Consider the following 13,035-nt stretch of genomic DNA (forward strand, 5'->3'; position numbering starts at 1 on the left):
CCTCAGGTAAATTTCAGTTCAAGGTCTTCGAGCTGGGAACTTCCCATTCATTTGGTTGGAAACCAACTCTTAATCACTCTATGCTACCAATTTCATAATTTCAACTTCCAATCCATCTTCAGACCATTGATTAGAGCTTCATACTCCGCATCACTATCCATCGCATAAAACTTGAAGTGTATGACACTCATCAGATGGTGCCCTTCTAGAGTAACCGATGCAACTTCGGTGTCAACCCCATCATTATTAACTGCTCCTTCCACATGCAAAATCCACCAAATGGGTGGGAACTCTTCCTCCACAGTATCATGAGTATTCTATTGTGAAGAAGTTTCGGCCATCACTATAGCTCTTTCATCGATCTCGGAGTCAAACTCACAAACTCAAGCAAGAAATTGGCCAAAGCCTAACCTTTGACTGATGTATGCGGAGAATAGTCCAAATTAAATTATCCCAACTTTATTGCCCATTTTAACATCCTTTCTGATGATTCCGGTTTACACAAAATTTTCCTGATGATAAACGGTATGAACCTCGATCTTGTGAGATTAAAAATATAGCCTTAGCTTCATACAGGCCAGGATCAAGGCATAGAACAGCTTTTGAATGCGTGTATACCTAATTTCAGCGTCTACCAAAATTCTAATATTTACTTGAATCATTGTCATCCACTGAGATAGATATTATGTCTTCAGCCGAACCCATTTTCTCTACAGGCAAAGGGATGCGTGGATCCAAGTTGAGATTAACTCCGCGGAGGTCTTCTAAGGCTTCTTCCTGTGAAGGCGCACCCTCTTGAGGAGGGGCTTCTACTTCATCAAGGGCTTGCTCTAAGTTTTGCAGCATCTTAACTTTTACTTCAAGCCTTTCCCCATTGATTTCCTTCTAAACTATATCACCTTCCAAAGGAATCTCATCTTCTTATAAGCATTGTAATAAAGGATGTTGGTCGAGCTTCCATTGTCCACAAAGAATCTGTAGACATTCTCCATTCTGATCTGAATTGATATGACAAAGGCATCATTGTGTGGGTACTGTACCAATTTTTTGCATCTTCTTGTCTGAAAGCGATGTCCATGGATTCTCCTTTAAATATCCTTGATGGACTTGTTTCCAGACTGTGGGTGTGGATAAGAGGTCTGTACTTTTCTTCCCTAGCATATCTATCAAGTCCTCGATTACTGCTCTCCACATTGGGGTCTTCTCCAAATATTGCTCAGATGCTTCCATCTCTGACAAATTTACTTTCTTTTGGAACTTCATTGTTGGACCCCGCGGGGTACGACCGTCTTCTTCTTTTACTTCGTCAGAGCCATTCCTATGTATTTTCACTTCTTTAATCACTCATTCGCCAAGATACCCTTCTCTGACCAGATTCTTGATTTTATCTTCCAGCTGGCGACATTCATGAATGTTATTTTCGAACGATTCATGGTACTCGATGTATTTCTTCTTATCTTTACTCTGCCACCAGGATAGAGCATCCGATTTCCTAAAAAGACATTTGTTCTTATTTACTTTGAAGATGTGTTCCATACACGCGGCCAAATGAGTAAAATTACTTGGTCGATTCTCGTAGCTCAAGGGTGGACTTCATTCTCTTCGAATAGTAGCAGCATTCACATGGTTTGGACTACGGCTATCTCTGCGATATCTTGGGTTTGGAAATCTGTCGGTCTTCCTTGCTTTACTCTTCTGTGATGTTTGAGTGGCAGGACGGACTTCGGCCAAAGATTGCTCCACGATTTTAAAATATTCCGCTTGGGCTAAGACATCTGCCATAGTGGTTGGGTCTTTCCCCTGTAGATGCTTCCAGAAGTCTGAGCCAACCCTTAACCCATTTATTAAGAAACTTTTCAGAGCTTCGTCTGAGGCACCTCTCACACTGCTAGACTCAGCGTTAAACCTTTTGAAGTAGGTTGTTAAGCTCTCATTCTCCCGCTCTCTGACGTTGGCCAAGGTTGTGACAGACGGGGCATATCTCACAGCGGCTTGGAACTTCGTCAGAAATAAAGTTTTCATTTAGTCCTAGGAGGTGATTACCCCAGGACCAAGCTTTTGAAACCATTGTTGAGCATTTTTTTTTAAAGTTGCGGCCAACAGTATGCACCTGGCCAAGTCTGGAACTTGATACTCATCCATCTCTATATTAAAGCGTCTCGGGAATTCTATCGGATCTGAATTTCCATGGAATCGCAAGTTAGTGGTCGTGTTGCGATATCCTGCCGGTAGTTGGGCTTCTCTTACTGCTGTGGAGAATGGCGAAGGGATCTCAGTTGTTGCTATCACTCTTCCTCCCTCCAAGTGCCCAAATAACCTTTTCAAATCATTCACATTATAGGTCCCAATTCCTGGGATAGTTTGCACATTAGGTGGAGGATTAGGCTGAGGTGAAGGCGGAGCCGCTCGGTTCCCGCCTGGGATTACTGGCTGCTGCTTGGCACCTTGGACATTTATCCGTCCTTCCTTGGGAGCTGCGGGTACCTCCCATTTGAGATCTTCTTTGGGGGTTTCTCGATCATGTGCCAACGTATCCCGTCGGCCAACATCCCTTGCCTGGTTGATCCTTCCATATCGGTCTTGGGAATCCCTTTAGGGATTATAATTATGGCGGAGATTCCCATCCAAGTACTTTTCGCGACCTCCGCCTCTTCCATGCCGGAAAATCCTCTCCAGCGATCATTCTCATATTCTCTGCCATATCTTTCGGTTGACCTCTAATGAGGAGCTCTCTCATGGTCGCGGTGTCGCTCCTGATCCTTGGGGGGGTGCAGGGGCATATGCGTTGAACCAGGGGGCGTTACTTCATCTCGGACAGTATCTCTCTACCATTCTAAAAGCAACGTCCTCAAGTCATCATCTCCCAAACGAATTCTTAAGCGATCTTTCAAGGCATCGAAACCTCGTTGCTCTCCCGATTGAAAAGTTACAACCTGGTGTCGTTCTTCTAAAGTTCGCCCCAAACGATGCGGGTGAATCGCCACCCGATTATCTGTCCGCGGCACTTCTCTCCCATCAGTATCTTCATCAATAAGCTCAACGATCAGGGACGTGTCATTTGAATAATTTAAACGACGTGGGGTGATTGGTACATGTCCGCCTTCAGTTCAGTCACGTCTGGCCGGAGCGTCTCCCTCCAACATTGGGGCTTTACCAGATGTGTGAACAGGGCAGTTCCGATGGAGTCCTCTCCTGGTTTTATGCCGCTCCATGGTGCTTAATCTCGAATCAAATTCGTTTAGCGTATCTCCCATACGATATGGTTGCTCTATCAGATCGATGTTTCTTATCAGAACAGGTGGCTGGCCCCCAACGTCTGGAGTTGGGCGGTTCATGGCAATAGGAACATAAGGTTCATGTTGATCATAATCACGATCAGTACCTTCTTCAGAGCTTTCTCCATCATAAGAACTTACATCATGATATTGAGACATCTTTTCACCTCGATGCAGATCTTGAATAACCCCTCCTTATAGCGCCAATTCGTTGACGGAGGAATTTGGTAATAACAAATTTTGAGGTTCGTAGCCGGAATCAAGATCTATGACGGTGGTTTTTCGTCGGAAAAGGTGAACAGTATTCGTAGGGAAACATGAACAGTGTTCGTCGGGAAACATGAACAGTGTTCATCGGAAAACATGAACAGTGTTTGGTGGTGGTGATTATTGGTGGCCGAGGTTGCTTAGGGTTGATGGTGGCTCCTTAAGGCTCTCGCTTTCGACCCCTTGCAATTTGTCTATGTATCCCTATTTATAGGGAATCAAGCCAACGTAGTTCTTGGGGAACAAGAAACCTAATGGGCTTAGATCTCTTGTCCCGAGGCCCGGTAGGAAATCTACTGGAAACCGTCTTCTACTAGCTTTTGGAATGTCCTCCGATGAGGCCCAACCACAAAGGCCCAAGGCTGGTCCGCGGCTTCGAGACTTCACGGATAAGGCATCTCCCTGGTCAAGGATAACCCTCCACTACAAGCTGTTTCTCTAATCCTTGGACGCGGGTATAGTTGTGGTTCACCCCAAATGTTGGACGCATCCTTGTCCCCCGAATGAAGAGCCCCTACTAGATTGCAGAACAAGTGATCCCAAACTTTTGGGTGCAAAGTGCTGGATACTCCGAAGTCTCCCAACGAGGACACCCGTTGACTACAGAGACAGAGCTCTCAAAACACACACCAAAATTTTACCTCACATCCCCAATGAGGACACTCATTGACTACAGGAGGAGGCCTTCTGTCTAGGCATACCCCTGAAGGTCTCTGACCACGGACACCGCCTTCCTGTGGTTGCATTACAGGAAGGAGTTCTTTAATAGAGTACCTGCAGCAAATATGTTAGTAATAATAATCTTCTTCCTCCTTAAAGCATCCAAAGTCCACGTCCAAGCAACATGTCAAAGTTGTATTCCGCGCCAAGTAGAATCTACGGGCGCGCCCAAACATTTCTGTATGTTGGCACCACCTTGTGTTATCAGCCTTTAATCTCTTTATAGGGTACGCCTTAACTTATTCAACGGTTAGGGATCGCCTTAACTCAGTCCAAGAAAAGCCAATATATGAATCCGTCAAAGTAATCATATCCGAGGAATCCGTCCAAGGAATCTGTCAATCAAATATTTAGGGTTCGCCCTAACTCTTCCAATGGAAAGGGTTTGCCCTGACCCGTCCAAGGGTTTTGGCTCGCCAAGCTGTCCAAGGTTTGGGCTCGCACTAACTCGTCCAAGGTTTGGGCGCGCCCTAATTTTTCCAAGGTTTGGGCTCGCCCTAACTCGTCCAAGGTTGGGGCTTGCCCTGACCTGTCCAAGGGTTTTGGCTCGCCCTAACTTTGTCCAAGGTTTGTGCTCGCCCTAACTCGTCCAAGGTTTGGGCGCGACCTAACCTTTCCAAGGTTTGTGCTCGCCCTAACTCGTCCAAGATTGGGGCTCTCCCTAACTCGTCCAAGGTTGGGCTCGCCCTAACTTTGTCCAGGGTTTGGGCTCGCCCTAACTCGTCCAAGGTTTGGGTGCACCCTTACTTTTCCAGCAAAAACGTTCGTCCTTGGTCGTTGTCCTTGGCTGTCTGTGAAAACCTATTTTCTTGGCGTCCGTCCAAATTGAGTTTTATTGACCCGGATAACTTTCGTACCAAATTTTGGCTATAACAAGACGTAAGAAGCGTTAACATTTTTTGTTAAAGTATATAACGGAACCCGATATTCCGTTTCAGAGTGATATTTAGGACCAACTTTCATAAAGTGACATTGAAGATCATTTTCCTCCCAATAAAGACATTTAAGGCCTTTTTTCTTTATTTTAATAAAAAAGACACAATCCGCTAATCTTATTTCTAATTGGTCATTGAAGATATTATATAATTGTATAATTCAACATAAGCAAAAGGCTAAAAAAAATTAACAAATTATATTTAGATACTGTAGTAACTAAATATTATGGAGCAAAGTTTTTGTATCATATGGACTAGGGGTGAACAAAAAATAGATCAAATCGCAAAATCGCCCCAACCCGCCCTTCATTTCTACTTACGGAGTCGAACTATACAAAAATCCGAACTTTAATTGATTTAATTTTTTGTAAACCCGAATATAATGGATTGGGTCAAGATTCAAAAAATTATAACCCTTACTAACCCAATCCAACCCAAACCGATTTTATAATTATAGTATTATTATTTGAAATTTTAATTTATGTATTTATTGTAATAAAAATATATTCGAAATAAAATTATTATTTTACGGATAATACACCACAAGTTATTGACTTTAAACACGTATAATATCTAATAATATTTATCTTCTGTTAAATTATGGTGTACACTTCAACTTTTGATTAAATTTTTTATAATTTTGACTCATAAAAATTTTTGAGAAATCTTATTCGACTTTTAACTCGAACCAACCCGAACCCACCCGAACCCACCCGACCCAATGTATAAAAAATAGGGTTGGGTTGAAAATACTTTTTTTGGTTAACGGTTCATTTTTTTAGAAACCGAATTAATTTGGTTGTTTCAATTTATTATCTTTAACCCTACCAACCTGATCCACGATCACCCATAATATGGATTACATCGTGTTTCACGTGAGTTATAAATTAAGTATATATTATAAATTGAAAATTAAAAAAAAATGCTCGGAAAATATTTCCAGTCCCCTGATCATTTATGGTTTCACGCGTCACCTGAATCCTGTAAATCTCTTACACAGACTGAATCTCTTACACACGTATCAGTATTCACCAACACGACGGCACATATTATTAACGTTGTCACAAAATCGGATTTTACTTTCAGAGATAACCCCAACATTTTTCATTTTTAACACAATGCCTGAGGATAAAACTGAACCTGAAATTGTTCTCAGGGATCTAGCCTGAGATTATAAAAATTTTGAGTATAATTTTAATTGGGTAGTTTTATAATTTTAAGTCAACCTATTATATTTACAAAAATACCCCTAAATCTTATAAACTCAGGTTACTTTTAGAAGCATAATCATGCATACGCACTTTTGTTTGCATGCTCACTTTTGTTTCAAACAAACATGCAGTCAAGTTTTCAAGGAATGCGCATAACCACTTAGCGAGACAGAATAAAGCATGAGATTAATGGTCCAAATTACAACTCACATTCACGTAATTTAGGCGAGTACAAATCAATTTTTATTATGAATATACTAGAGATATTATTGTAATCACATATTAATTTATATAAATTACAACTTTACCAATAAAATATACTACGTACTTGGTTAAACTCCATAAATACATACTTAAGGCCATTTTTCTCATAAAATATTATTTATTAATTAAAACACAACTTAAACTTACATTTTCAAGAGTAAAACACAATTTAAAGTTTCATTTCAATGGCTTTCATTAAAATTATTTAATGTTTCTTAAAGGTTCATAACGGCGGTATTGCCTTTAAAATATGTGCGAGAAGTTGTAATATAGATTTTTATTTTAATATTCAAGGGAAATTACACAATCTCAAAAAACAATATACTCAAGATTACAAAGATAAAAAAGATAGCTAGCAGAATCTTGGCACTGCTTTAGTTTGAGCATGGCAAATCAAAGGAGACCTACCATTACTCTTTCCCATTCTTGACATTTGACCCTTCATCCCTTTACATACTTTCTCCAACTCTATAACTCTCATTTGCATCCTTTCTAGGTTCAATCTCATCATTTCATTCTCTTCTGCTGCACTTATCATTTTCTCATCCTCGTAATCTTTAAATTTCGTTTCCATATCATCATTCATCATTGGCCTACCACCTCTGTACATAACCATTTGGCTATGCCTTTTTATCGGAACATTTATCATCGTCTCATCATAATAATTGGAAGCGTAGTAAGACTGATGAGCATGATCTTGATCATGATTTAAATGAGAAGGGTCAAGTGCAGGAGAATCAGTAACTCTTTGACTCGTTGATCTGGTTTGAGCAGCAAGAGCTTCAACTGCAACCCTGGGTGGGATTCTCAGGTTCTTGGCTAGCTCTTTGCATGCTTCTAGGCTAAGTTTTTTGAAGTTCAAACATCTGCATAGCCTTGATCTCTCTTCCAGTGATAGACAAGGATGAGACTGCATGCAATAAATATAATTACATAAATCAGATGCAATAATTTTATAAACATCATACAGATTGTTAAGTAACTGATCCATCTAAAACCGAGCTCTAATACCATGTTTATTAACCAACCTTAAGGTGTCAGAATAAGGTCCTAACATGATCTTATATTCATCAACACAAGTAATTATGTATAATTTCTTTAAAATATTTATAATGGAGTGGGGAGATGAAATCTCAAGTTTGCTTTCAAGAGGTTATCTGTAAAGTCTGATTACTTAACTTTATTTAGCCTAGTAATATATAAACATCATGTGAATCATAATATTTCTTGCATCTGTAGATGATGACAATTTTATCTCTTGACCAGATTAATAGATAAGGGCAAGGACCTAAGAGCTAGCCAAATAAAGACATGGAAAAGGACAAATAAGCTTAATTTGCGGCCAAGAATATGAGCCTTAGCCATTACGGAAACGAATATGCATACAATTATTTCATTTCTAGTGAGATTATTTTTATAGAAAGAGTGTGGAGCAATTATTCTCGTTGTTCTCGCGCTAAATCGTGTTTTTCATAGAGTGCGACCATGTCCATAACTTGAAATTTGTAGCATTACATGGTTTTAAAAGCTACTGCCAGAAAGTACTACTATCTCGCAAGTAGTAGGGTAAAAATAACTCAATACTAGCTATTGGATCATAGTACTACTGATATCGAACTTTAACTTCTTGATTATTTCTGAGGTAAGTTTGAGGTTACTCAAGAACACATCAAATATAGCATCTTCTTAAGAATAATTATAGTGCCTGATACTTATAAATGCATGTCCTATTAGAATGTGATCAAAGTGAAAAAAAATGAAATGACTGAATACCTCGAGATAGATATCAACAGCTCTGTATACACCGTCAGAGCAATCTCTAGCACAATCCGTTAAGCTCTCTGCAACTCTGAGAAATTTTGAAACTTTCAGGTTCTGATCAGGAGCTATTTCTCTTATATACTTATCAACCAACCAACCAACTTTCTTCGTCTTCTGCATATACTCTTCTTTATTGTAAGTATAAACAAACACTCTAATCAATCTTACTACAAGATTGACATCATAAACACTATTTCCATCATTTGCAGAAACCAATAAATCATCCAATGTTGCTTGATCAAGAACTGAACCAATCAGTCTCTCTAATCCTGTTCGGAAATCTCTGCTTATACCAAAAGTAGAGACAAGTCTCAATATCCAAAACAATCCTCTACAAGAAAACGAAGATTGTCCGGTTGAAATCACTCCATAAACAGCTGTGTCTGCTAACCTAGAATACTCTGATATTGAGTGAGTCTTGGTCATTAGGGAATGTTTTGATTGAGCACTAGCTTTAAGGTAGTTGAGGATGAACCTTGTTAGGATTAAACTGGTGTCATCATTACCATAAGTACCTAAAAGCTTGACAAATCTTTCTATAATCATAGGCGGTAAAATGGTTAAATCATCAAACCACCAAAATGCTTTTGAGGAACTTCTTTTAAGGCCAAGAACTTCAGGAGTGGTGCTTTTTGTTGAGGAAGATAGCCTAAATGGAGATGCAGTAGCTTCTGGAGAAGATGATGACGACGATGAGCAAACAAAAATGTCTGAATTTTGTGCAATTTTTGCAAGAAGTGTGTTTAAGAGTTTTTCAATAAGGCCAGAAGAATCTGCAAATGCAAAGATAGATTCACAGCTTCTTAGGCAAGATAAAATATCGGTCCGAGACCAAGAGAACATTTCTTCAAGAAATGTTCCTGTTTGGTGCAAGAGATTGCAAGCTGAGACTTTCTCTGTCATCTCAAGATAAACAGCAGAACAATACAAGAGACAGACATTGGATACAGTTATTTTACTAGTAGCATTGTTGTAACAAAATCTCGAAACTAGCTCAAAACCAAACGGCCCTCCCGGGAAATCATCAATATGTATCCCAGAGTTCTTGATTTGGGCTCTTTTCTTTTCTTGCCTGACAATTTTCCTTAGCTTCCCTGAAAATTTTGATATAATTTTCTGGAAAAAAGAGTAAGAATTAGATGCAAGTAAAATGAACATGTATGAGTAATTTAGAAAATAAATAGGCTCAAGATTATGTAGTACAATTACCTCATTCAGGAAGAATGTTTGCTGACCATTGATATGAATTTGAATGCCACACAGTCCTGCCATGGCTAATGATGCATTAATTTCCAAGCCTCAAATATAGTACCACCACCAAGCAATAAAAGTACTGGATATTAGAGAATTTAGTATAGTTGTGCTTGTGTCTGATCAGGACAGGTCACATGTGATAGAAGTTTGGTTATACATACATTCAGCATTAGAGTTAAGATATGCCTTTCTAAGCAAACTACACAAGTTTAACACAAGGAAGGGCGGATGTAGAGGCCAATGGGGACACATGCCCCTACAGAATAAAAAATTAGCGATTTTTTTATTGAATTTTTAAAATATAAATATGTTTATTTTATTAAATGCCCCCACTAAAAAAAGGTTAAATGTCCATTCATTGCTAGTACATCTTTCATAATATAAGTCGTATTTAGTTATATGATCATAAATTGGAAATTAAATGGTTGAAATACTAATTTTTAGCACTTAAATATCAAAAGAATTGACAAAAGTCTAGAGAAAATGACAAGAAATTTTAAATTTGGACTACTGACTCGTAACATAGTCACTTAAATACATGGTACCCCCGTAGAAGTGGGTTCTGGTTCCGCCAATGAACATATGTGTGTGCTATGTAGATTTAAAGGTGGTTGGCTAGCTATAGATGAGTGTGTGCTATGTAGGTTTAAAGGTGGTCGGCTAGCTATATATGATTGTCGTATTTATAATATGCAGGATATGATGAAAACTCGTGGAAAAAGTGAGCTAGTTTCATGTATTCACATAAAAAGTGTTACTATGTACGGTTCTTAATCAACACAGCACAATAAAATATGTTGTAACAATCATATGTCAGGACCCGTCTTAAAACTATATAAAAGTCTAGTTGGTTTTGTCTAATTTTAACAGCATTCACGAGAGATAATAGGCTGTACTTTAAAACTGATAAGCTACCACTAGGACCTGTTTTTTTGATTGATTGTTTCATGATTCCAAATGTCTCCTGGCATTGATATAATGATATACAGTGGTCCTCAGTTGCGGAACCAAAAATCACAATGAGAGCAGTGGCACCATCCCCCTGAATTTCTTGTAAAGTATCGACACTGTATCTAGAATGTAAAATCAACAAAAAAAAACAATTATAATGGATCCATATTTGTAGGGTGCTAATTCATACATGCGATGGTTAACAAATCATATGTGTTGTGTCGATAGAGTGACGTGATCTCTTCTTGCATCCCCGACCCGAACAGAACCCCATTTCTACATAGATTGATGAACAATTAAATAGTGATAGTAGTCAAGTTGGTACAAAGGACACATAACAAAAGGTTAAGAAACTACCCTATACACAAGGGATACTGCAAGTCAAGAAACCAAGCCCATAGCTTTCAATATAATTGGAATTCCATTGTCATATGCTTGTTTTTTGTGTCCATTGGCTTTGTACTTACATGTATTAGCGGTTTTCTGACATGTGAAATGTGGGACCCGCCTTGAAGAATATCGATTATTTTATGCTCAATTTTGTCTTATCTCATTTGTTTTTGTCATTGTTGAAAATTGAAAATTGAAAATTTGAATATTGATATTTTCCGGATAATCAATTAGAAAAATATCAACTATTTTGGCCAAGATTTTTCCCAATTCTCGGTAATTAAGCGTTTTTACAGCTAACGAAGGTTTTGTAGTGGTTGAGCTTTGCGGGAGATCTAGAGTTCAACATCTAGTGTGTAGAGTTAATATATGTTTGTGTGCGTGTATAATTAATTAGAAAAAAAAAATATTTTACATAAAAATAAGATGTCAGATGTGAATCTCAGATAGTGGTATCTATTTGACAGTACTAGCTCAGGTCAGACTCAGAGGCTGTATTGTATATTTATCAACAACTTTCAAATAAATAATAAGATTCAGAGCAACAGCCAAGCATGCAGCAACTTGAGCTTGGTTTACAGAGTCCAATAATGGAAAATACTACATATATAACAGAACAATTTGACTTATTTGTTTCCTCCAGTATAAAATATTTACTGTCGCGCCAGTCAGTAAAATGCACCATATAGGTTTCCTTCTCCGTAGTGGTCTGGTCTCACTCAATCATAAGCTACCGTCTTTCCCCATGAATCGGAGTCGAGCCTATAAGCGCGATTTAGCAACAAGCAGTTTGAGACCTACAAATTTGGGAGAGGACATCAAAGCTTCTAGAGTATACTTCACTAAAGCTGATATATTTCCAGAATGCTGATATACTTGGTGCAACAAGTATCTCAAGTTTGTATTATATGCTTTGTTGCATTCTTTGAAGTGTCACAAGGAGAATGGGGGCAGGGTAAGCTAAAAAAATGTGCCTCAATCTTTTCTTAGCGGTAAAAATCTGGTTGATGAGAACTGAACCCAGACAAGTAGTAATACAATATATTCTTAAAATTAGCACCACAACACAAACCAACAAGCTGCAACAAGAGCCCAAGAACAAACCGATCCACACTCATCTCCGGGTAAAGACTTGCACAGATTCATGTCATAATTTCTTCCTATACTCCAAAACTCGAAACTAATAGTACTCTGTACGATTAAAATAGATGATAACTGGAATAACTTACATTTGCTCGTATCAATCAAAAAGCATGGTATCCAAGAAACTTCTAGCCATTTCTACACATCATACAAACAGTCCAAGTTTTTATTTCTAAACAAGATCTGTTCAATCTGAAACTCTTGGCCATTTATAGTTTTATACACATCTTACCAAGTGCAAGAATCAATGTAGGTACCTGTGATCAGTTAGTTGTTAGTATTTTATAGGCTCTTAGGGGGAAATAAGGAAACCTATCTGATGCATTTCTTTAGTATTGTACGGCTTTTCCTGTTACCCATGTGAATCTTCTCATGTACCAAAGAAAAATAAACTCACGTAAATAAGCTTATAATTAAAACACAATTACACCACGGATAACACATAATTGGCATATTTTGATAATTTTGTTACAAGCCTAGGACAATTACATGCTTCCATAGTCCGTACGCACTTACCAAAATGTGTCACTTTCCAAGAAGCTACTTCAGCTAATTTTAATTCAAATTACAATAAACAAACATCTTGCTTAATCAGGTTTTTCATCTTATCTAAACTTTTCAAAGATCTTCAAAATCTCTATATACACTCATAGTGATCACAATTTTCAGATAATCCTGGCAAACAAATGAACTTAAGCTTTTACTGTAAAGTGTCTTACCGGGATATGAGAATTTATGTTTACTTAGCCCATCAAAATGAGCCATTAAACCTGAATCTACTTATATCCAGTGCCTGGAGTACAT

The 13,035-nt window shown here is 38.3% G+C and overlaps 1 protein-coding gene across 1 annotated transcript; it reads right to left on the minus strand.

The window, feature by feature from the left end:
* Positions 1-6,934: 6,934 nt before the first annotated feature.
* Positions 6,935-9,905, minus strand: LOC141679150 (BTB/POZ domain-containing protein At1g50280-like). The gene is made up of 3 exons (XM_074485657.1): positions 9,703-9,905; positions 8,446-9,609; positions 6,935-7,582 (listed from the first exon to the last, which is right to left on the minus strand). The coding sequence occupies exons 1-3, from the start codon at positions 9,763-9,765 to the stop codon at positions 7,025-7,027; spliced, it is 1,785 nt and encodes a 594-aa protein (XP_074341758.1). The 5' UTR covers positions 9,766-9,905; the 3' UTR covers positions 6,935-7,024.
* Positions 9,906-13,035: the final 3,130 nt, after the last annotated feature.

This window comes from Apium graveolens, chromosome 8 (genome assembly GCF_009905375.1).
Source record: "Apium graveolens cultivar Ventura chromosome 8, ASM990537v1, whole genome shotgun sequence".
Taxonomy (NCBI): Eukaryota; Viridiplantae; Streptophyta; class Magnoliopsida; order Apiales; family Apiaceae; genus Apium; species Apium graveolens.

Bases quoted from the DNA above. Each gene is read 5' to 3' on its own strand.
- LOC141679150 (XM_074485657.1), bottom strand. From the start codon at position 9,765: ATGGCAGGACTGTGTGGCATTCAAATTCATATCAATGGTCAGCAAACA. The intron at 9,610-9,702 runs GTAATTGTACTA...TCTTTTTTCCAG, and splicing joins AAACATTCTTCCTGAATGAG to AAAATTATATCAAAATTTTC. The intron at 7,583-8,445 runs GTATTCAGTCAT...TATTGCATGCAG, and splicing joins CTGTTGATATCTATCTCGAG to TCTCATCCTTGTCTATCACT.